General features: G+C 48.1%; 1 protein-coding gene across 1 annotated transcript in view; it reads left to right on the top strand.

Annotated features, from left to right (window-relative positions):
* LOC135825720 (sushi, von Willebrand factor type A, EGF and pentraxin domain-containing protein 1-like) overlaps positions 1-26,092 on the top strand; it is an 85,366-nt gene that overhangs the window by 32,921 nt on the left and 26,353 nt on the right. The window contains exons 5-9 of the mRNA XM_065338341.1: positions 7,112-7,336; positions 7,595-7,807; positions 24,043-24,318; positions 24,747-24,932; positions 25,202-25,399. Of these exons, the coding sequence (XP_065194413.1) occupies positions 7,112-7,336; positions 7,595-7,807; positions 24,043-24,318; positions 24,747-24,932; positions 25,202-25,399 (1,098 nt within the window). The remainder of the gene's footprint in view (positions 1-7,111; positions 7,337-7,594; positions 7,808-24,042; positions 24,319-24,746; positions 24,933-25,201; positions 25,400-26,092) is intronic.

Here is a 26,092-nt window from a genome sequence, read left to right as displayed (position 1 = left end):
GCATGTGTTTGACCTTTTGCAAGGTGCGTGCCTTCCATAGCATGCAAGGCAGCCTCCCCGCTTTTGAGGACGGCTAGCTCGGTCTGTACGGCAACAAGATCAACTCTCAACTCCCGTACGTTCTTTTTCAAATCCACGACTTCTCTATTCGTCTCGTGTAATTTGTCCTCCATTCCCTTCATTTGCGGTGATTTTTGCCTTCAACTCCCTTGCTACATCTGTGAGGTCTGACGGGGCTGAGCACAGGCTCGCAACAGCATGATCGCTACCAGAGAGACTTACACCATTGTACTTGTAGGTGGCGTCCTGCGATGCCCTCAGTGCAGCAACAAGTTCGGTCCTCGTGGCTTTCCGCGGGACGTCCAGACCACGATGTCGGATGAGGTCCCTCAGCTCTTAGTCGATCAGGATAGCAATGTCCACTTTGTCAGTGGACTTGTCAGCCATACTGGATACAGTGTACAAGGCAAAAAGTATTCCGAGGGCCAAAGGCCCAGGGAATCACGAAAAAAAGGGGGTACTTTCCGGGAGCTCCAAAAAAGGCTACCGTCACAAGAAGTTCTTATTATTGCCCCCCACAGAAACATGTGATCTCTAAGCGGTCAAATATCAGCATAATTATATTGACCACTTATATTGACCACTTATTATTGACCACTTAGCCCGAGGACTTAAAACTTTTTCCTCAACTTAGAAAAAAACATCTGAACTGAAAGAAGAAAAATCTGAAGCCAACTGTTGGGATTTAAACCGAAACTGTAAGATTCCCAGTCAAAGAACGTGGGGAACATGCTACAAGTGAAGACTGAAAACTTCTGTTTATGTATCTAATATTGACTGAGTACGAGGTCAATATAGGAAATAAAAGCCGAGTAAAAGACCGAGGCGAAGCCGAGGTCTTTTACGAGGTTTTTATTTCCTACACTGACCAAGTACGAGGTCAATATTAGATTTATCACGACAAACAGTCCGTATTTCAAATTCCAAAACCATAACCTCATGAATCCCGGTTTTATGATTGCACAACCGTTGCACCACCACCTACTCATGCAGTGAAAATGCTGCACTAGGCACCGTTCAACTGCGCAACCCTAAGCAGTCAAATATAAGCAGTCAATATAGCCCTAAGGAGTGAAATATGCAGGAATATTTGACTGCTTAGGTATGGCAAAAATCTATGTGAGTCAATACTAAGGGAGTGATAAAGAGAAGTAATGTCCAATGTAAACGGCATATGTACATACTATGTATATAATAAATGTAGAGCCGAAGGATTTATTGCAATAACATACCAGGGGGACCTCGGTTTTTATAACTGGTATGTAATTGCAATAAATCCTGTGGCCACTCCATTTATTATACATATGTTGACCTTCGTTTTCCCTTATAAAGAGTATTTTATAAACAGTATGTATTGGCACAAAAGCCAATAAATACTGTTTATAAAATACCACTAAGGCAAATAAATACTGTTTATAAAATACTCCTTTTTAGAGAAAAGTGCAGTGCTGCATGGAAATGTACAGTGGTATTTATTGAGTCAAGCAAGTTTATTTGAATTTGATACTGTTGATGGTGTGGCCACTAATGAGTGTGGGTATTTATCAAAGGTCAGTATATGTACTATTACAATAGTATTCATTTCTTTCTATAAACACAGACAAAACAGGTTAGGTATGCAATGTCGTGATTAATCTATTATTGCCCTCATAATCGGTCAATATATAAAATATAGAATTCGTAAAAGTCCTCGGGGGACCTCCGTCTTTTACTCGTTCTGTATTTGACCTCTTTAATCGTGCAATAATAGAACTTTCATAACTTCGTTGTAGTGTGGCGATGACCGCAGAATTTGTTCTCTTTATTGCTATTATAAAATAATATTAACTGGTTTGAGGGAAAGAGACAACCGGGAAAAGTCTGAAGAAAAAATCGACTGTCACCACCAGGACACGAAAATAATAGTTGATAAATATGGTGGTAAAGACACACCTGACAATATGGCGGTAAACAAACGCCTACTCACACACGCTCTTTAGGCTGCAAAGTTCTGGCACAGAGCTCTCCTTCTCACCACCACCACCAGCAGTTCGCGCCTGGCGCCTGGTCGATGCATGGCTGGCGGTATCCGGCATAGCAGGCTACTTGATGCGCTACACGTTTGTTTACCGCCATATTGCCAGGTGTGTCTTTACCACCATATTTATCAACCATAAGTACCGCTGCAGTGGTGTCTTCGACTTCATTATAAAATAATAGATACATAAAATATTAATCGCTGTTCTCACACTCTACCATTGATCATTTAGCAGCTTGCATATGCCATTGTTACTCAATCTGCGGACAGAACTGTTTCGTCCTTTGTGGACTCGTCAGCGCAGCACAGAGGAAATGAGGCCGAACCTGATAGCAATGGAAATAAAAATTTCCAATCAGGCCCAAACGTACCTTGCCAGAGTGCTGAAACTGACAAGTCAGTGAGCTCTGCATAACGCAAACAGCAAAAGCACTACCCCACGCAAGAGTGCTCAACTGCTACAAGAGCAGGAGCGAAATACTCAATCTGCGGACAGAACTATTTCGTCCTTTGTGGACTCGTCAGCGCAGCACAGAGGAAATGAGGCCGAACCTGATAGCAATGGAAATGCCATTGTTATAATTATGTGGAAAACGCGCACTTGCGCCATTTCTGGTGTATAAGAATGATCATTACTCCATTATCATCCTCTACTGATGATCTCCGACAGGGAGCGAAACAGCTGTCTAGAGGCGTGGAACAATACTATTTAGGTTCTTTCAACGGAAGTGTCCCTGCTGGTGTCTGTATGGTGCGGCTCAGAGCGCTTGGTTGTGATGATTTGGGAATGCAATAAATTGGAAATATGGCCGAAAGCTCTGTCGCAATATTTAGTGCACCTTCCCCTGGCCAGGGAATATAGGCCGATATGGAGGGAGGGGTTGGGGGTGGGGGGTGGTAGCCAGCCATGGCAGTAAACAAAAACAATGGAAAAAATAAATGAATATTGCAAATTACTTGAGGCAAGGAAAAACGAATCTAGGTGAAGAATTCGCAGTTATTAGAACACGAGCTTCATGTTGCCGTAGAAATCATTTAGCGTACAAACCGATTTTGCTGATAGGGGCAGGGCCAGCCAGAGAGAATAGGCAGCGAAAAACAGAGATCTGGTATAAGCTAATGTTTCGTGGTTTACGCAAAGTGCAGGGATTGCGCGTAGGACGAGTGGGAAGAATCTAGTGATATATTTACTTGAGATATATTTACGCAACTGTGGCGGGCCCTTGTCAAGACGACTAGAATGAACAACAATACACAGTTTTTGACCCGCTTGACTAGAGATGGGGAAGGTGTTAAACATATACAGCTCGGCCGAAGGAACAGAAGAGGACTTTTTAAGTGTCCTCGTATTGTGGACTTCCAGGGTACTCATTAACGATTTTCTTAGTTGGGATGACCAGGCAGTTGAGCAATAGAGAAAAATGGGGCGAATATACTTTGGAGTAGCAACGATGAAAAAGGCGAATGCATTCATGCGGTAGGTGGGAGCAGTGAGGCACGAGGCAGGCAACAGCTTTACTGACTTTGCTACAGATATAGCCGACATGTCTACTGAACGATAAGACCGAGTCAATGACCAAGCCAAGATGCTTGTGCTGCTTTACCACTGTGAGGTCTGTGAGGGATGCGAAAAGAATGAATGCATGGGTTGGCTCTGAGTTCGGCTGGAATAATATCTCAGTCTTGGCGATATTAGGTCTTAGTCTCCAGGTAGTCATCCACTGATGGACTTCGTTGATACCGCGCTGGAGACTGTCTCGCAGCCTGTTAAAACACTTATTGAACCGGAGCAGTGCAGTATCGTCATCAAAATGAATATTGACACACTTTCAACATGACTGGGGAGATCATTAATGAACACTAGGAAAAGGAGAGGCCCTAGGATGGATCCCTGGGGCACTCCAGAAAGAACAGGTGAAGCATCTGAGAGAAGTCCACCTACAAAGACAACTTGCTTTCTGCCGGATAGGTAGTCTGTAAAACACTCCAGCGCTGCGCACCGAAAACTTTGGAAAGTTTAGCAAGTACTTGGTCCAACTTATTAAAATGTGCGTTTCGCTTCGAACGTCAGCCAAACAAATTCAAATAATCTCAGGACGGAACAAACTTTCCAGCTACCTAACACTATCCTTCAGTTGTCGATTTGTGATGTTGAAGAAGAAATGGCTCCAACCCCAAAGGAGGCAGCGCCTCAGGATCCTAGTCGACTCGAGCATTTTGCGTGCAAATTTTGTCGTCAGAGGACTCCTGTTGCTTCTCGCGCAACACAGAGAAGGCCTGGTGCTACCTAACACTATCCTTCAGTTGTCGATTTGTGATGTTGAAGAAGAAATGGCTCCAACCCCAAAGGAGGCAGCGCCTCAGGATCCTAGTCGACTCGAGCATTTTGCGTGCAAATTTTGTCGTCAGAGGACTCCTGTTGCTTCTCGCGCAACACAGAGAAGGCCTGGTGCTGAAATCAACACCCCTCTGCGATGGGGAATTGTCACGGAGTACTAGACACTCCTGGGCGATCGTGCTCGAGTGCTTCCTGGCGGATTGAAATCGCTGCAGTCGCTGTTTCCTTGAAAGAATCAAGTTCAGCAAACGCTTCATCCAGAAACACGTGCAGAAAGCACCTGCATCGCTCCATCCAGTTTGTGGTGATCTCTCTCGCATTCGTTCACGATGTGGCGGCCGACGAATCAAGATCACAGAAGAGATCGTCGAGAAGTTGATCGATATAAACAACCGCCCTTGAGGTCGATTGTCAGGTGACAACCTGGCTGGAAAACTGAAGCGCAGAAAAGGTGAATACGGTGCGTGAATGGTGCGGAGTCCTCGCCGACTCCTCGGAGCCGCGATCGCGATGCATCACAAGATCGCCAGTCTCCGGGGCCAGTGGATTCGTGAAACAGGCAGGGAAGAGCACGCATGATCTGATGCAGCTGACTGTGTGACAGTCATGTCGACACAGATCAGACTCAGTAGTTCTACGCGCGCGGCACACGGTGATGAGAAGTGATTTTTATGCGTGGTGGTTTACTTGTTCGCCTCATTTGAAAGTCTCGTGGGAGCGCCAGGCGAAAACACCTACAGCCACCATTCCGGCAGTCGTACTGCACGAGGAAGAGGCGAAGTCGATCGTCTAAATCGTGCCTTTGGAATGAAAAATTCAAGGAAGCGCAGTGTAGCTTGGAGGAGATGAAAAAAATGTCGACGTTTTGCAGGTTGACGCACTTGAAGAAGCGCCCTGAGACACCAGCAGAGATGAAAACTAGAAGGTCAGGCCAAGAAACGGCACAGTAGTAACTACTGTGCCGTTTCTATCTATCGTCTCTTGGTCGATTTTTTTAGTACAGGTGCTCCTTTGGACATAGGCTTGAGTTTTGAAGCGAAGCCCACATTTTAATAAGTCGGACCCAGTAATTCACGGTAATTATGATTATATAATTGATTGTAGAAGAGCCGTTCGCAAAGTTTGGAAATACCAGACATGTTTGAGATAGCTTTACGAACATCTGGTGTAGTGGTATAAACGCGGGTGAATTGGCGAGTAAGGGCGCGCTCACACTGCGATCATGAGCACGCGTCCATGCGTCAGCAAAACGCAGAAACGTGGCAGTCGTGCTCACACTAGGCTTCGTACACGCGTAAACGTGAACTTGTCACACAAACTTTACGAATTGCAGTTCGTATCCAAAAGAGTTCGTGCGTTTCCTAATAAAGTTGTGGCCCATTTTGGATGTAATTTTTCGCATGTTGCATGTTGGAGGAAGTGCTTCGTGGCTCGTATTCTTGAAGTCGACGAAAAAAATTCATACAATCAGGTAGGTTTGGACTCTTGAGGGACTGCCGCTGACATCCAAGCGCTTTCGCTTTCCTGACCTCGTGGTCAGAGCAAGTGCCAGTGCAGTGGAAATTCCGGTAGTGGTTTCTTTCGTCTGTTGCCGAGATGAGAACTGTATTTTCCGATGATATGTAACTGAAATGTCTTGAGGTATGGCATTCCATCATCGCAGAAAAGTAGAGAAAGATAATTTCCGAAACCGAAAAGCCAGACCAAGCTGCCATCGTATTGAACGAGTACACTGTAGAAATTGGTCACTAACCCGATCACAACGAAGCAACTACAAAAACAAAAACAAAATCGACATCGTCCAAAAAGGGCAAAGAATGCATATATGGCGGTGCGTGCGTGCAGGACCACAACTACAATATTTTAAAAATGTGCAAATGTCGAGGTGACATCGACAACCGCCGATTTTCATGAATCAACACACCGGAATTTGAGAAATTGAACATACTTCAGGCCAGGTTGTACACAAATACGCTTCACGTCTACGATCATGTTGCCGCCAAGTCGTGGCACCCCCCTCCGGAGGTCGCGGTCATGATTTGAAACGTGGCCGCGACGTTTTGGTCAAGTTCATGCCGTTGCCATGCAACTTGGCCGCATGGACGCTGGTTTTGGTCGCAGTGTGAGCGAGCCCTAAGACGGGTGTCATATTGGAGAGGGGTATTACTAAACGTGGGTCATCAGCTACCGCCACAGGGGTAAACTGCTTGTAGAGGAGGGCTTGCAAAGTCAGGGATGCCAGGTTTTATTGTGTGCGATTGCTGCCTGCGGATACACTGGTGAGGCGTAGTGCTGCCTGAGGTAAGTGTTGTTTTGATTGAACGAATGCAATGGCGGTGGCACCAGCGGGAAAGATGTCTCACCTTGTTCCGCTGTGCCTTACATGCTGATAGGTTGTAGTCCGAAGAGAATTTCTTGGAGAGGCTGAATAGATCACGCTTCAACTTGATTGCCTTGCGTTTCATTCTTTCCTTCATTTATTCATCATTTGGACCTTTTGGAAGGTTGCACGAATCGTGAGTAGAGTATTCAGGGTAGGGGTGGATGGGCTGAAAATGATGTGAAAAGGGAAGTAAGACGCCTGAACGAAAGTTAATCAATGCAAAAAGTACCCTTTCAAAAATGATCATAATTTTACGCCGTTAACACTGCCTCACACTTGAGACGTTTCACAATTTTGATCGAATCCTTTTCAGAAATACCAGCCAACATGAGCTGCCCTCCACCGACTCTGAACATGAGGGTTTATCGGATCCACGGAACCACGGACTCCGAAGACAAATTTTTCTTCTATGACACAATCAATTACAGCTGTGTTGAAGGCTTCGAATTCCATGCCCAAGCCAAATCACTGGAGAGCAGAGTAAACAAGATTCACTGTACGAGAAATTCCACTTGGTCACAGACGCTACCATGCCACCGTAAGAATGGTTGCCTATTTTCTTTCATTACGCTGTATAAAGCATGATTTGAAACCAATTCGTGTTGATTTTTAGTGTTCACTAGATACCAGATTTGCGTCTATTAATAAGTATAAATACATCCATCACATTCAAATTCCGCCTCTTACCTGTGACGCTTTTGTCCATCTCCGGCAACATACGGAACTTGTCAGGATGATCGAATAACCAACTGGCATGATCACCCATATTTCTCTCCATCTCTGCTTCCATCCGTAGTCGTGCAGTGCAAGAGTTCGACACAGCGATATCTCCTTCCTAATCAAACAGTTGCCAACTTTAACGAGAGTGTGACATTCACATGCAAACCGGGTTACATCAACAGGCATGGCCGGCGTAAGGAAGGTCCAGGATATACTGATTCAGTAACGTCCAGATGTCAAGCAAATGGAACGTGGTCATCAAAAATTCCTGATTGTCGCCGTGCATCAAGTAAGTGTATAATATAGAGTTCAGCCAAACGTGTCTGTACCACTGCTGCACTCTGCGGTAGACCTTTCCCCAAATCGGCCGGCCGAAAAATTCGCCGAAAACGAGACTTATCGAAACATCGTCAAGCCTTTCGCCAATTTTGGAGGGTTCCTTTGAGAATCGCCGAAAATCTACAAAATGTTGTTGCAAAGTGCGTTTACGAACGAATGATGTTGTTGCAAGCATAACCGCTCAAGCTCTCTACTTCAGCACTAGTAGTGCTAGTGTGTTGAGGTCATGTGACTCGTGTCCTTTGACAAACAAAAATTAGCCAATAGCCTATGATTAGGAAGATCATTACTAGTAAAATCCCAAAATCAGCAGACGGAAAATTCTCCGAAAACGAGACTTCCCGAAAAATCGCTACGCTTTTCGCCGATTTTGGAGGGTTTCTTCGAGAATCGCCGAAAATATACCAAATCTTCCTGTATCCCACCAATTTTGAAGCCAATATGCCAGCAATTCTTTTAACCGATTTTTTTCAAATTTTGCAGCCAATTTTCAAACAGTAAACTGACTGATGCATTTCGAGCTTAGCGAAAAGCCGAACCACCCCAAAAAATGGGCCGATTTGGGGAAGGCCTACCACAGGCGCACGCTCGCAACCACGAAAGCACGCACACACACTCACGCAGATGCACGCACACCCCCCGTTTTCTTTCGACGCGTTTGCTGCGCAGTGAAGCCGAGACCCTAGGTCGGTGGAGCACACCAGACCCCGTCACCACGTCCACGATTCATGCCTGCGATGCTGCACCGCTGCTTTGCATGTCATGATTGGAAGCTGTGGCCTTAGTAAAAAAAAACAAAAAAAAACACACACAAATGTGCACACCCACAGCACGCACAAATACACACAAATATTCATACGCAGGCACGCATGAGCGTACATAAACACACGTGTAGCGCATGCACTCATTCACGTACATAAACACAAATACACACATACATTAAAGCCAAGTTCACATTGAACACAACGCTAACGGTACGGGACGTAAGGGCCTGTTAGGACGCCTGGGGTTGGCTGTAAAATCCAGTACGATTCGCACGACACGACATGCAACAGTCTTGCGATGTTCAACGTTGAACGGCGCGAGTCATAATGCACGGTCTCGTTTTCGGGGACTTCATTTCAATAATTTATCCTGAAAAGAAGTGGAATCAATTCAAAATACCAGTTTTCATGAAGACCAAAACATTCGGCCGAAGGTTGTGGAATTCAAATATTAGCCCCAGGAATAGTTCGTCTGTCAAGCTCTTGAACTATCCCTAAATACAATACTAGTAAACGACATGAGATCTTATCTTGCTAAAATCAAACTAAAGTCATGCTAGCCATTCTGTGAGTTACCATGGGAAGCGCAGTGTTCGAATTTCTAAAAAATGTCCAAGTATGAATTGGGAGTAGTTGGCGCACGACACCGACTCCTGTTCACACTCGAACTGAAGCCATTTTGTACGCTTGCGTCCCCGTCTACGCTCGTCTACGGAATGAAAGTTGAATCGATCCACATCTTCCTGTTGCTTCCCAATCTATACAGTAGTACGGTTGCGTTCCCGTTCCTGATGGTCACATTGGACGCCGTCAGACCGTCCCGTCCTTTCCCGTCGATCCTTACTTAGCGTCCCGTCCAATGTGAACTAAAACAAGCCTCTTGTACGGACAAGAGCAAATTTGCTTACATAATAATTATTAAAAAAATGGTTGTGAGCAACCCTGGCTCACACTCAAATCACTGCTTTTCATCAGAAAAATATTTTATTTCAACGTTTCGGTCATGAAATAACCATCATCAGGAATGAATTGGGCACACCGGCTAGGCTGGGTTAATAAATGAGGAGCGCTGCGAGCTGATAACAAATCACACATTTTTTTTTGTATTGTATTGTATTTTATTATTTTACTTGGGCATTCCCAACAGACCCTAAGGTCTTCTTACAGGGTGCCCAAGATGAATGAAATTGTTAAGTTCCTGGCGAAATGAATTGGGGATATGATTTGTGCGAAGGGATTCGGGAAGCGCATTAAAGCGGTCAGCACCAAGGAATGAAATAGATCTGTATCCAGCTTGGGCTTGCACAATGGGTAAGGAAAGGGAATAATTGACTTGGCCGCGGGTTACTCTGTCTGTGTGAGCGCAGTCACGGCGAAGGGAGAACATGTCAGAGAGGAGTGAACTGCAGATATTGTGGATGCAACGGAACACGAAGAATATGGACTTAGTATGATATCTTTTGTCTAAGCTAATTATGTGGTATCGCTCAAGCAAGTATGATGTCCGCGTGAATGTGTCATGCTCAAATATGCATCTAAGGGCTCTCTTACTTATGCGTAGCAGCTGATCTCTCACATTGTCAGCGAGGCAGTGGACATAGGCAGTGCTGGCGTACTCGAGCTTGCTCTGGACTACTGACAAGTAGAACTGCCTTCTGGCCTGGACAGCAAGGTTCCTCCTTCCACGTCGAAAAGCACTTAGTTTCTTTCCGATGTCTTCCCTGAGGGAGTTAACGTGGGCACTGAAACTTAAAGTTGAATCGAGAGTCAGTCCTAGATACTTAACTTCGTCAGACGGGGCAATAACAGTCGAACCACAGACAATGCTCAGGTTAGGTGGGGGATGTGAGCGTCTGCTGTGGATCAGTAGTACTTGGCTCTTGCTGGAGTTCAGGAGCAGGCCGCGATCTGTGAGGTGCTGCTTAACCACTGAAAAATCGTCTTCTAAGTAAGACATGAGAATTCGTGGACACTTTCCAGAGGCATACAGGGTGGTGTCGTCTGCATAAAGAAGGCATTGGGAACGCAATGGCAGAGTGGGGACGAGTCGAGTGTAGATGCTGAAGAGGGTAGGGCCTAGGACGGAACCCTGGGGAACGCCCCTAGTGCAGGTTCTACAGTCACTTGAGGTTCCGTTCACTTCTACGCGTTGCTGTCGGTGAGACAGATACGACTTGAACCACTCAAGAGCATTTCCACGGATCTTCAGATTGTGAAGGTCATCTATTAGCGTTTGATGGTGGACGCGGTCAAAGGCTTTGCTCATATCGAGCAGCAGTACGGCCGTATAGTCTCCGGTATCCATGCTTCTCTGCTAGTTGTTGATGGCAAGTGTTAAAAGGTCCTCAGTACTGTGGTTCCGCCTGTATGCAAACTGTTCATTTGGAATTGCTCCGGGTGTGATGTCCAGATGGTCGTGAAGCTGCTGGAGCACTAGTGATTCCAAGACTTTGGAGATAATGGGCAGTAGCGAGACTGGGCGATAGTTGGAACTGTCGTAGGGGTCGCCTTTCTTAAACACTGGACACACAGACGCTAGTTTGTAGGCTGACGGTACCTTTCCGCTAGACAATGACTGGTTGAAGATGGAAGTTAAGGAATTGGCCAGCTCGGCGGCATGGTGTTTCAAGATGTAAGCTGGTATGCCGTCTGATCCAGATGCTTTCGTGGTATTCAATCGTTCGAGAATCTTCGTTACTGCTGCTGTTGTAACGGGTTGGAATTCGAGAAGGCAGTTGTCTAAACAGTCGTCCGCCGGAGTGTCTGGGGTCGTAAGAGCAGCGCGGTGTTCATCATGGACGATATTGCCTAGGGTATCTGACAAAGATGAGAGGGAGGCTTTCGGTGTGGGGTGGGATTTTCTCCTTCCAGTTAGTTGATTCAGCACTGCCCATTGGAGTCTAGGATTTCCTGTAGCGGCACTGAACTTATCTTTGTAGTACACACTTTTCAGTTTGCGGTTTAGTAAAGTTCCTTGACGACGTATTGCACGATACTGCTGTCGGAGGCGGTCATCCATGGGGTGCTTTATTAAGGCGCGGTGGGCTGAGCTTCGTCGATGAAACATCTGTTTCAGCTCTGGGGTGACCCAGGGCTGGGGGCGGGGTTTGGAGTAAGCTGCGCGCTTCTGGGTAACGAATGGTGCAAGATCATCTAGTACTGTCATGACACTTTGTTGCCAGTGGCTTGCCGCTGCATTTAGAGTATAACCGCCGGATACATCTGAGGGGTCAAGGATGTGTTTGAGAGCTGCAGACGTTACACTACGGTCAAGGTGAGCCAGGCTAGGTTGGCGTCTTCGAGAGAATTGCTCGTGTGGCTGTTCAAAGTTGGCTCTACTAACACGAACAGAGAGGCCAATAAGATGGTGGTCGGACAGGCCATCGACGCTGTGAACAAATGTACTATGAAGAGACATGGGAGAGGAAGACGGAGCAGCCGTTGTCATTGTTGTCGGTATGAGTGCAAGGTCTAGGCATGACTGACTAGGAACTCTGGTGGGCTGTAGTATGACGTTTTGTAAGCTGTGGTCAGCGCAGAGGCCTTGTACATAGCGGGCGTTTGGGTGAGGTGGGACAGAGAGCATGTTGACATTGTAATCACCGAGGAGGAGGATGTCCGGACATGTCGCGGAGGCCATCTGCACGCTATTGTCGAGCTGCTCCCAGAAATCCACATGGCTGTCGGGAGCGCGGTATACGCAGCCGATGGATAGAAATGGATTCGTTCGGCTATGGGTGTGCAACCCAACGAATATGGTCTCTAGCCTGTCGTTGACTTGAAGTTGCCTGGATTTCAGTTGTTCCTGCACATACATGGCAACGCCGCCACCCTTTCTGCGATCAGCTCGGTCCCGGCGATAGAGAGTGTAGGCTGGTATAGCAAGATCGCAATTCATCACAGTAGAGTCCAAGCATGTTTCACTGATTGCTAGCACATCGATTCTGTACTTGTACATTATGCAATGGATTTCATGAGTTTTATTTCTTAGGCTACAGATGTTGATGTGGGCGATGGTTAAGCTCTTGATGGGTGAAGACGGACAATCAGGCACTGTTTGACTGGATGGATAGTTACAAGGATTTCTTAAAATGTCAGGTGCTGGGTCAGCGACGACATCTGTTGCTCGGAGATGAGGTGAAGTAGCTGAGAGGGAGTGTTGCTGGTGATTTCTTGGACACCCTGATGAAACCTATTGTGTTGCCAGCTCATCGATTTCAGTTGCACTGTATGGGGTGCCATCTGGGTTCAAAATCTCACCATACGGTAGCGAGCAACGGATCTCCTTTTGGCGGAGTTCCTTATACCTAGGCAGGGCCTGTCGTCTAGCAATCTGCTGTTGCTTGGTCAGGTCGTTGTTCACGTACACATCTTGATCATTCAGTTTCAAATCCAGACGTTTACGGTACACTGACAACTTGGCCTCGTGGCTTTTCATGCGTAGCCTCACTGGCCTGGCCTTGCCCTGTACGGCTTTGCTGGCGGAACCAATGCGCTCTGCAGAGAGTATTTGGTCAGCACTAATCTGGAGGAGCTGCTCACATCTGGATGACAGTGCTACGCTGTCCTCATTGTCCGCTTCGGGGATGCCCCTGAGAATAAGGTTTTCCGACCTCTTCACCCTCTCTACCTCCTCTGCTATGACCTCGGCAAGCTGCGTTGCACTGTGGCTCCCAGCTGTCTGCCACGCGTTTCCACGTGGTGCATTGCTTTGCACCGCACTCCTGGTACGGTACGCAGGGTCATCATCTCGAGTACGGAAAGTCCTCTCCATCTCCTCCACTCTCACTTCAAACTTCGTCAGCTTCTCTCTCAAGGAGCGATTTTCCGCCATTACACTTTCTAGCTTCAGGGAGATTTCTTGAAAGATGCTGTTTACTCTCATACTCATATCCTTCTGCTCCCGCAATATCTCGTTTAACGTGCTGCGCATGGACGCAGTGTCGTCCTGTTCCGCCTGGCTCCCGTCATAACAGGTGTTGTCAATTTGCTGTCGCAGGCCGTCAGGAGGCGAGCGATCCGCCGCGGGAGACTTTCTGCTCAACCTCTCAGGAGTTTGGCGAAGAGAAGACGACTTCACACCTGGAACTGCTACTGGCAGCCTGCTTGGCTGACTGGCTGGCATGCTGGGGGGGGGAACAAGGGGGGACTTTGACCAGAGCTCAAAAACCTGCAACCAGTTCCTACGTCACAAATCCGTCTAGATTATTTAAATTTTGAATAGGGAAGTTGAACTTCATTAAAAAATATCGATCCTTTGCATAAACATGTGTAGTTCGTTTTGAGGGGAAAAAAAAAAAAAAAAAAAAAAAAAAAAAAAAAAAAAACACATGCATGCACTATTACTAGAGAGAGAACAAAAGGCCAATCCTGATGATGGTTATTTCATGACCGAAAAGTTGAAATATAATATTTTTCTGGTGAAAAGCAGTGATTTGAGTGTGAGCCAGGGTTGCTCACAACCAATTATATACTAATGAAGCTGCGTGATGCGTCCTACAAGATTATAAAATAATAATAATTATTATGGCAGAAAATCTCAATACCAAAAAAATGAACAAAACGTCAAGAATCTGAAGAAAGGAAAAACTCAATCCAATTCTTTGTTGCCATAACGGGAACTAAAACCCAACACAAATCTGAGAAGAGGGCAGTTGGCGGTCACGCTGCAACAAAATCACCAAACGTAAGCACTAACAATGTTGGAACATGGTTGCAGGAGACAAACTACAAGTAAGCAAGCAACGCATACAAAGAAACAATCAGACAATTAAAACACGTTTAATACCGTCTATTCCACTGACCTGGACAGGCAGCAGTGCAAGAAGCCGTGGTCTCGCCTACGGCCATACGAACGCCTGCAACCGCGGAAGCATATTATTGCCCAACGGAACAGGGTAAACGACAGGAGGCTCCGAAGCTCACCCATCACTGCGGAGTAGGCAAGCTCGCTATGCCTCTCCACCAGTTGCGATGCCAGTGCCTTCAAACACAATGCCGTCTCTTCACCGCACATGCCGGAGGTACTGAAAACGAGAGGAGTGAAGGCTCCACGATCCACTCTGTTCACTCTGTCACAGTATGTTCCTTTTTTTGCCTTTTCATGCGCCTGGAGCTGACTGAGGACTTCCGAACGAGACAGCAGGGAAGGTTTGGGGTGAGTGACCCGTACATCAAAGAAAGCATCCTGCTGCCTCGACCAAAAGCCCCGAGCCCGAATATCCAGGCGGGCTCCTGCCGACCGGTTGGCTAAACGGCCAGGCAAATCCTCTCTCTCATAAGGGAGCAGAGTCGGCTCGGTCTCCACATCCTTCACCACCTCCCGCATAACCTCCGCGAGGAGATCTCGAATCTCATTATGGCGAGTAATCTCTCTCTCTCTCTCTCTCACTCACTCACTCCTTTCTTCCCGGTTGCCGTGCTTGTGACTTTTTTTCCCCTGCTGCCGTGCTCATATTAGTTATCTAACTACAGCTGTATCTTCTTCTTGGTTCTGTTTGTCCGCTTATTATTATATTTTCTTTTCTCTTATTATCAGTGGGACCATTGTCATTAGGTTTAGGCCTGTTTTGGAACTCCACTTTAAATAAAGCCAAACAACAACAACAACAACAACAATGGGGTATCCCCCACATGGGCACGCTAAAGCATGATCCGTGGTGAGAGCAGCCCCCCCCCCCCCACACACACAGTTACTGGGGAGGCCATCCGAAGAAAGACCGTAACGCAGGCACAGTGCATCACGGAAATCGGCTTTGTTCAGAATTGTTACTCTGTGCATGTGGGAAGGAGGTGTCGCGAGCCAGCTGGAGACTCCTTTTTCACCAGCCGTCTCCAGAAGCAACTGCTGTTGTGGTGACACGGTGCCATGAAGGTTCCGGTACTGATCCTGTTATAAAATGGTCACTGATCTTGAGCATTGTGATTACATTTCACTTCTCTTTGTCATTCATGTCTTCCTACTCAATGACTGTGACTTTTCTCTCCAGTCTTGATAATGTATTTTTTCGTACTCTTGATATTTTTATGTCAGATTAATTATTTCTGTCACTACGTAATCTATGACGTCGGTGACAATCACAGTTCAGTTTTTTGTTCTTCTGATGCACGAACGCGCGCATCGACAGCAGTGAAGTCAGCGAGGTCTTGGTCTGGCTTGTTGTTGTTCTTGAATCTTGAGTCTTCCGACAGTTCTGATTATTTCCTTGTCTCAACCTAGTACCTTGATACATTCTTAATACCGTGATAGTAGATTATTTTATTTCCTGTAGTTGCTGTGGCCTGATGTTGTGTGGAGCCTGTGCACGTGAAGAATAATTCTACTACAGCGACTTGGTGCCGAAACCCGGGAGTTTGATTCGGAGAATGTCGATAAAGTTAGATTCGTTCCTGAGGGCCTTCAAGGGCACGCCAGGAGAGAGCTTCCCTGAATTTTGGGAAAAGTTCAGAGTATTATGCACTGTTCAAGGATGGACCTCGGACACAGATAAGATGAAACATTTTCCGCTGTTCTTGCCCGGCGATGCCTTCCTAGTATACGATGGGATGGAGGATTCCAGTAAACAGAAGCCAGCTGACGTGAAAGCGAAATTCGAAGAAGCGTTCTGTGTTTCGAAATCAGAAGCCTACAGACTGTTCGTGCAGCGTAGGTTACGGACGGATGAGTCTGCAGACGCATTTGCGGCAGACTTGCAACGCCTGGCCAAGATTGCAGGGAACAGTGGTGGCAGAGATGACCCCATGGTAGTCGAACAGTTCATTGCGGGTCTGCCTAGTGACTTTCCAAAACAAGTGCGATTGTCTTTTGCCGGTGAGGAAATTAAAATGGCCGCACTTTTGAGCAAGGTGCGAGCACTACGCCAATCTGATCTGCCCCAAGCTCCAAACATTGCAGCAGCAGCGGCGGCTCCTGGCAGCAGTACCATCAAATCCAGTGTGATGTGCCATCACTGTCAGGAAGTGGGCCACATTCGTAGATTCTGCCCTAAGCGGCAGACGAGAGATGGATCCAGAAGGAACAATGTGATTTGCTCGTTTTGCGAGCGCCCTGGCCACACTAGAGCAGACTGTTGCGATCGAACGGAGTGGGAGGCCTCCAAGAAAGGCAAGGCAGCTGCTGTCAAGGACGGTGGAAAGCGGAGGAACCATGTGCTCTGCACAATGAACCAAACCACCAGCGGGTCCCTGGTCCGGATGTTTCTCGATATTCGTCCGTCTGACGCAGCGCCGTGGGAACGTATCGTACCTGTCGTCGATACTGGATGCACTCATACACTAATCGATTTGGCATGTGCCCGCCGACTTCAGCTGCCAATCGTACCCGACAAGAGTGACAGTCTTGTGGCTCTGGATGGCCAGCCCTTGAAGATTCACGGGCGCACCTCGCTACAACTGCAGCGCCTGGACGATGCTGTTATGCTACCTGCCATTGGGGCCACAGTCCATGTGGTTGACAGCTTGGAGGCCATTCAGGCAGAGTTCCTGATTGGAGCAGACGTCATCGCCGCCTCGTCTGGTCTCCAGCTTCGTTATGATGACGACAATGTGCTGAGCGGTATTGTGTTCGGTCCCGGCAAGCCGCCACGTGGCGTGACCGCTGCAGCAGATCTTCCACATCCGTCGCCGTATGTCAGTGTATCCCGTGATGGCCAAGATACCATACTAACCCTACCTGATGGCGAGGCGCGATGGCTGGCTGATAAGAAGTACTGGCAAGTGAAGTGGACATGGAAGGACGGCTTACCTCCAAATGGCCCGGTTGGTCATGGCATTGGAGAATATTCCCGTAACAAGCTCTCCGCAGACCAGGAACAATTGTTCCAGGATGCCATCAAGCAATGGGTTGATGATGACTGGCTTGTGCCGCACGATCCGAAGATACATGGTGAACCAGCTGCAGTACTGCCTCTGTTGGCACAAGTCCAAGAGCACAAGACCTCCACCCCCGTACGACCGTGCCTTGAATATCGTCTACTCAATGATCGACTCAAGTCACAACCAGGACAAGAGGCTCCAGTATGTGCTGATACGCTCCGGAAATGGAGGCGTGATGGCAAGCCTGACGACTTCTGCCTCCTCGACATCAAGAAAGCCTACCTACAAGTACGCGTTGTTCTCGAGCTACAGCGCTACCAGACCGTGGTGTGGCAGGGTCGTGCCTATGCGATGACGAGAATGGGATTCGGCCTCAACATCGCCCCTAAGATTATGACAGCCATTGTCCAGTGGGTGACCCGATCGTTTCCAGTCGTCGATAGGTACATTGACGATATCCGAAGCCCGAATGCCTGCTCCGATGCAGTTTCAGCCAAGTTGTTGGAGTATGGACTGCCGACAAAGCCTGCCGAGCCGTTGGTTGCTACAAGAGTATTGGGTTTGCAACTGCACCAAGATGACGACGGAAGTACGTACTGGTCTCGTCGACCTGGATTGGACGTATCCCTTCCTGAGAACCTGACACGACGCACCTTGGCAAGCTGGTGTGGCAAGCTGACCGGGCACGTACCCTTGTGCGGGTGGTTACGGCCATATTGCAGTTATTTGAAGAGGATGGTTGAGCCGCACGCGTCGTGGGACCAGCCACTATCCGACACGCTCGTTCAGTGCTGCAAGGAGCTGGCTTCCAGGCTTAGCGCTAATGGTGATCCAGCGCATGGCGTCTGGCATGTCCCTAACCCTGTCGAGTGCACGCTGTATGTCGATGCCTCTGACGTGAGCTATGGTGCTGTGCTAATGGTGGATGGCAAGAAGATCGAAGATAGATCGTGGCTGCGGCAGCATGACGATAAACGCCATATCAACGTCGCAGAACTAGACGCAGCGATCAAGGGCTTGAACCTGGCTATCAATTGGCAGTTCAAGCAAGTGCGTCTCGTAACAGACTCGAAGACTGTTGCTGCCTGGATCGACACCATCGCCAACAACGTACGCAGAGTCAGGACGAGTGGCCTCTACGATGTACCCGTACAGCGACGTTTGCAGATCATTGCAGACCTGATGGTCACCACTGAAACCAGAGTGGGGGTAGACTGGATCCCGTCCGAGCAGAATCCTGCCGACGCACTAACACGTGTCCCGGCTACCTGGGTCAAACTTTACCGAGCATCGAAGAATCCACCTAGCAATGGTGTCACAGCAGCTGCAACGCCTCAAGCAAGTGTTATCGGTCCCGTGACGCTAGAGAGTATCAAGGCATCACAGCTGAAAGATGACGTAGTCCAAGCAGTGGTACATGGTATACAGCATGATCTGCCTGTCGATGAGTCCAACGCAAGAGTTCGCTCTCAGCTGGTGGTGGAAGATGGCGTCCTGTATCGCAGCCTCAAGCTGCCACTAGACGGCGTTAAACAAGTCCCTGTTATCCCAGCTGCTCTCGTACGGAAAGTGTTGTATGTAACGCATACCAACTCAGGACATGCGTCATGGTCGACTATGTATGAGATGATCCGCAGTCGATGTTATTTCCCGAAGATCGCTGCTGCTTGTGAAGCGTATGTTGCGAATTGCGGGCAGTGTGTAGCAGCTAACCCAAGCAGAGCACCCGCTATTGCAGCTACTCGCCCTGATATTCCTTGCCGCCCATGGTCTGAAGTTGGCATCGATACCCTGGAGTTGGGTTCGGATGGCACGAATGATTACCACTGTGTACTGATGTGTGTGGATGCATTCACGAAGTGGATTGAAGTGGTACCCCTTCGTCGCCATGATGCTGCTTCAGTCGCCAGTGCATTTGTGCAGGTCTGCCAGATGTGCGGTGCCCCTGATGTTGTGCGATGTGACAATGGAACAGAGTTCGCGAATGCAGTCGTCGAGTCACTCTTTCAGTCACTTGGAGTCCGAGTACGCACAGGTGCTGTGAGACACCCACAATCCCAAGGCGCAGCGGAGAGGGCAAACCGCACCCTGATTGGATTGATCCGGAAGGTCCTTGAATACTCATCCGACTGGAAGTCTGATCTCCGTACCCTGCTCTTCTACTATCGTAACAGACCCCACTCGGCAACCCATCTATCGCCAATGGAAGCCATGGTCGGATGGCAGCCAGCAAGGTTCATTGTTGAGTCACCCATTGCCAACGGCACGATGTCTGCGAGTGCATGGGTAGACAAGCTTGCACAGAGATCCGCGGCTATCCGCGATCTGATTAAAGAAGAGTTATCGAGCGGCGATAGTCCTGATGTTAACGTACTATGCCTGTATAGTCCTGGCGATGCCGTGATGTTGCGACGTCCTGAACGACGGCAGAAGCGTTCTGCACCATACAAGCGTGGCTGGCGTGTTCGTGACATCGTCAGTGCATCCACTGTCGTCATTCGTCATCAAACCTCTGGAGCTGAGAAGACTGTGAACGTCGATCTCCTCAAGCGAGATTCCAATGGCTCCGAAGATGGTGCATGTTTGGATGTCAATATCAAGCAGCATGACAACGATCCTGAGACTGATATGGCTATGAGCGTCGACTTCGACCCACCAACTGCCACTGATGATGAGCCCGCTCGCAACCTCCGAAGCAGAGCTGACCTGCAACGCCCTGCTCGCCACAATGACTAGCCATTGTCAGTGAACATGTTATCAGGGGGACAGGTGTTATAAAATGGTCACTGATCTTGAGCATTGTGATTACATTTCACTTCTCTTTGTCATTCATGTCTTCCTACTCTATGACTGTGACTTTGTCTCTCCAGTCTTGATAATGTATTTTTTCGTACTCTTGATATTTTTATGTCAGATTAATTATTTCTGTCACTACGTAATCTATGACGTCGGTGACAATCACAGTTCAGTTTTTTGTTCTTCTGATGCACGAACGCGCGCATCGACAGCAGTGAAGTCAGCGAGGTCTTGGTCTGGCTCGTTGTTGTTCTTGAATCTTGAGTCCGAGGCTTCCGACAGTTCTGATTATTTCCTTGTCTCAACCTAGTACCGTGATACATTCTTAATACCGTGATAGTAGATTATTTTATTTCCTGTAGTTGCTGTGGCCTGATGTTGTGTGGAGCCTGTGCACGTGAAGAATAATTCTACTACAATCCTCATGTTCCCTCAGCTGCACAGACCAGAGCTGGCGGGCAGTTTCGCGCACTGCGCCAATGGCGTCCATGACCGGATCAGCCTCAACGGGGACAATCGCTGAATCCGGGACCGCTGTCAATGCGGCAACAACACCGGAGGGATGCACGCTTGAATTCACTGCAGCAGGGGGGAAATCACCGGCCTGACGGCCCGGGGCCGGCACCAAGCGAGCTTCGTCGGGGGTGCTGGCGCCAGCAAGCGCAGGTACTTGAGTTGTCGGAGCAGCGAAGTCCGGCAGCACAAGCCGGACCAGCGGTGCTGTGGTCCTGATGGAAGCATCGTGCTCTTGTGGCGCCAGAGAGCTAAGAACGGGAATGGCCAGACCACCAAAACGAACTGGCTTGGCCAAGAGCTCGCGGAAGGACCCCGAACCCGAGCCATCGTGCCCAAGGAGAGTCGGCAGCAGGACGTATTTAGCACGTCATCCACGCTGGCAATGATGTCGCTGGGCATGCCATCGCACGGAGATGGTACTTCCACCTGCTCGATAAGCCTCTAGTGAACACGGAGTAGGCCACGTGAGCCTGAGTCTTGGCCATCTCCGCCAGGACCCGCAGTTCATCAGCCCATTTCCCTGCCAACTCCGACATATATCCATGGCAGAATTCTCGGGTACCTATTCCGCCGCCCAGGTACCGGCTTCCAGAACATGTGACTTTAATGCCCGTTCCTCCGAAGATGTCTCTTCCTTTGTCAAGTACATCAGCCTTAACAACCAGCATGGTCTTGGATGATTTTGGATGGTACCCACATCCAGGTCCTACCGCCTTCAGCTCATACCAATATGTATGCAGGGGCTGGAGGCAGTCAGCCGCAGAATCATCATCTGCATAACACGACAGCGTGACAGTAGGGCAAACCTGGGCCAGATGCTTGACTAGGGGTCTGATGGCGATGGCTCACTGGGTCCGGACACTTGCATGGAGGAAGGCGCGAGACGTGGATCGGCGCCATGGAGAGACTGTGACCTGGCGCCAAAGTCTCGAGAGGAGTGAGAGCCACCAGCCAAAGGCTGCGACATGCCACTTGAAGGTCGTGTCGGGAGAGAATATTTGCCTGCGCCGGTTGCCGCAACATTTGAGCTAGCGCCAGTACTCACAAGTCGGCTTAAGGGGGGAGTGCTAGTAGTGGTCCTCCCCGCAGGATGCGCTGATGCTATTAGCACTTGGGGCAACGCGCTGTGAGGGTTCCGACATGAGCTAGGTGTGTTCCACCGTGGGTAGCAGTTCACACATCCCTTCTCAGCGCGAACACATGAGCACCTCACACAAAATACACTTGCCTGACACTGGCAACACTGCACACCCACGCCATTTGCATCGGCGTGGTTTATATTCCTTGAGCAGAAGGCTGACTGTGATGGGTGTCGTAGATCATTAGAGGCCGTGTTATCCGTGGCTCTTTGACGCGCCGATTGACTAGAAAGCGCAGGATCTGAGATGTCTAGGTTAGCAAGCAGCTCAACTTGGGATGCTGTGGGATGAACATTGGACATTGAGACCAGAGTTCCCACACCACCACCATCCACGGCCAACAGGCTGAAGCATCCCGCGAAGTATCAGCTGCTGAGGTGCCAAGGCTTTCATCATGGGTGGAAGAGGATGTATCAGTGACTCGATCCCTTGCAGGTGAAGGGCCAGCGCCTAAATGCTCCCTCCATGCTGATCCTGACGAAGGGGGCTAGTGGGCATGGCGCAAGTTGTTGTCACTGCCACTATCTTTAGGTGAGGAGCTGTCTTTAGTCCAAAGAACATCCCGGGGCGCAGAGGCGACTGTGGGTGGCTGGCTGTCTGGGCGTTTGACGCCAATGTTATCGATATTGCTAGCACCGGTAGGCTGGGAGAGAGATATTGAATTGTTGCACGTGCTGGGCTGCGACCTGCCTGGGTAACAATCCACACACCTGCTTCCTTGCTGAACACAGCTGTATCTCACACACTTCCAACCTAATGGACACTGGTAACACAGCATGACGTCTTACAACGCCTGGAGGTGCGGAGCCGTCAGGCCCAGCAGGCACACTGAGCCTTCCGCTAGTAGGTGGCAATGGTGTTGACGACTGACGCCCAGGCAAGACCGATTGGGCAGGTGCTGTCGAAGCCTGTCGAAGCCTGTGGCGATATTCCAACCCTGCGACCTCTGCCAACTCCACATGTAAACAGAAAGCGAAGGAAAATGCAACAAAACCCAACACAACACAGGAAAACAGCAACAGAGTAGCAGTCGCATCCAAGGCTTCTCTTCCGACTCCTCCAGTCGCCAAGCAAATCTAACCACCTCCAGAGCTCAGAGCTCAGAAACCACCAACCGACTTCCACCGAGTCCACATCCAACACGAATGTGAACTGGGCTTTACACACATAACCACCTGCACACACCTCAGACCTCAGACATGCCCATCGCGGAAGCGATAATAGCGAACAGCTATGTTAGACATAGCAACTTGTGCTGGGATTACACCATTCAACTTCTTGCAAGGCTGATGAATTGACCGCCACTATTTTTAGCCTGGTATCCACCAAACAGCTGTTTGAAGTTACTTTTTCTGGCCAGTGAATCCTTATTTTTCCATTATTCTGGCCTGCACACACATGTACACATACATACACATACATGCACCTTGTATCATGTATACGCCCGTCGCAAGAAAAGCACTCAAAACTGCAAATGAACTGGATGTGCACTCACAGATTTTCTCTTATAGCAACGATTGCGAACAAGTTCTGAATGAGAAAGATCAAGACTTGCACAAGATAACTGTCTAATCTACAAAACTGGCGAAGCCATGTGAATCGACCACCAATGCAAACCTGGTCAACGCCACACGGAGTACATCTGCATAAAACTGCCAAAACAGTTACCTATGCACACCCTACACTTGCTTGGGTAACCAGTATAGACAGCACGCTGCTTTGATAGAAGCAGACACTAGATGCACCAGTACCTTGAAGTGAAAATGGAGTTACTTTACCAACCAGCCTCGGCTACTGAGTACTGGGAACCCAGAACCAACATACATACCAACAACCTCTGCCATGAATGCTATTATAGTAACACACACACACACGCACGCACACACACACACACACATACACACACATACTTGTACTTGTACTTGCTCACTGCCAAAACTGGTCACGTGGGTCTCCCCGGGAGAGGGGAGAGAGACTCAAAAGGAATCTACACACACATACACACAATCTCACACAATTGCACATGCTAATGTCGTCAGCTACAATTGAAATTTGAATAGATATTTTTAGAGAGGAAAATTCTCACGTTTGTGTTGGCGTAAGATGCTAATAGAGCAATTCACTCTCTATTTTCGTGATTTAATACTTTGTTGTAGATAACAACACCTGTCCGTGGAAACTCTGGAAAAATGGAGCCAAGAGTGGCCCAGGAAAACTCCTCATGTACGACAAACTAGGAAACTTGAAGAAAACTGTGCTGATCCAATCTGTAAACAGAACGCGTGTATGGTTCACCGTAGGAGGCAAAGGAGTGCTACAGTGTGAGAATGGGTATCACGTGACCCGTGACGGGTCGGATAGTCACAAAGGAAATTCCAATTCCACCTGCATTGGTGCATATAATTGGACGAATGGCACTCCCCTCTGTGTCCGTAAGTTGTCTTCCTAACATTATTTGATATGGAATCGATGTTTTTTTTTGTGCAAGTCACATGCTTCACGATGGAACCATGATCGTCCATTTTGAGATTTGAACACTTTCGCTACAAGCCAACCCGTTTATATAACGCATGCCTCTCATGCCTAGTATGATAGAATGTTGTCTCCTTATTCCGTTTGGTATCTGGAGACGATTTATTTCGTTACCATTGCCAGTTGCGTTGCCTTTTCGTCTTTCGCATGCATTATATTTGGGGCCTAGTCTGCATAATGACTCTTGGTTCTTCTACATGATTTATAAATTTGTTACCAATGCCATTTTGCAATATTCTTTGCCTTTTCTTCTTTCGCATGAATGGTATTTGGGGCCCAGTATGCATGTTGGCTCTTGATTCTTGTACGTGCATTCTGTTCCCTGAAGGTGATGTCTGTTCACATCCGAGCACAAACCAGAATAACCCAACCCAAACCTATAGGTTTGAAGACCCTATAGAATATCCTTGCCAAGATGGGTACGGAGTCAACATCAATGGAACTTGGATGCTAACTCTGTCCACCACATGTCAGGCATACGGCATATGGCATCCGTCACTGGACCATTGCCGAAGTGAGTTGTACCGGTATTACGAAACGTACTTTCAGTGGTCAGTAATTTGAGGGTTGTTAGTTCACACGTGAAGTGTTTGGGTAGAGTGAGGACTGCTCCTTTCCAGCGTGGGTTGATTAATTGAAAGGGATCGTGAATTTCGCGAAGTCTGAAGAAATGGTGCCGTGGCAGCTGATATTAATATCATACTCCAATTCAACTTCCTCAATCTTGTTACCTTTTTTCTTCTTTTTGAAATGAAAGGGCATTTCGCGTGTTCTCTTGTGCAGCCATCACGTGTCTACATCCACCTGCAGATGTTCTCCACATTCGACAGACGAATAAATCCGAGTACAGCGTGAACGAAACTGCTGAGTTTGTGTGCGAATATGGCTATTGGCTGACACGCAACGGAACAGGTCCACAATCTCAGCTACCGTACTGTCAGGCAAACGGGACCTGGGCTCCTACGGTGGTTGAGTGCCGGCGTAAGCAAAATATCATTATCTAGGGGACTTTTTACCGCCGAGTATACTCTACAATTAATTACAATGATTTGCTACACAATAAATTAGAGCCATCCCCGCCCGGCTCGGGTATTAGAGCTTCCATAGTTGGCCAAATGTGCCAAGTACTCATAATTCATTATGGAACTTTATTGTGCGCCGGCAGTAAGGTTTATTTTAAAATATTTCGAAAGAGCATTTCGCACAGAATGCTGTTTAGAATGACCTTCTGGTAAACATTCCTGAAGAGTTGAGGTCCTGACGTGTTCAATAGATGCAATCACCGCAAGCTGTTTTCGAGATCATTCTCGATCTAGGTCTGAAACCATCACATTGACCAGCACTTGCGAGAAATTGGACATTTTGTCTGAATTAAACAGTGAGAAGTAATATTGAGGCATCTTGCTGCTTCATCCGTAGAGAGTATTAGGGTAGACACACCCATTCCTACAGCACTGCAAATCAAACCAATGGTTAGGTTGGCAGGTTCGGTTTACAGTGCTCTGGGAATGGGTGTGTCCACTCACCTCCTCTACTTAAACACCACAAAGTTATGTGCAGCAGCCAGGGTACCAACGTTCTGACATTTTATAACGAGTACACTATCCTGGAAGCGAACTCTCTAGTGAACAACATGCCAGCCGAACCAGGCCTCCAACCTTGCTTGTCACAAGC

Source organism: Sycon ciliatum, chromosome 10, assembly GCF_964019385.1.
Source record: "Sycon ciliatum chromosome 10, ocSycCili1.1, whole genome shotgun sequence".
NCBI classification, from domain to species: Eukaryota; Metazoa; Porifera; class Calcarea; order Leucosolenida; family Sycettidae; genus Sycon; species Sycon ciliatum.
The sequence above is the reverse complement of the archived record's forward strand: the minus strand, read 5'-3'. Positions and strand labels throughout refer to the sequence as shown.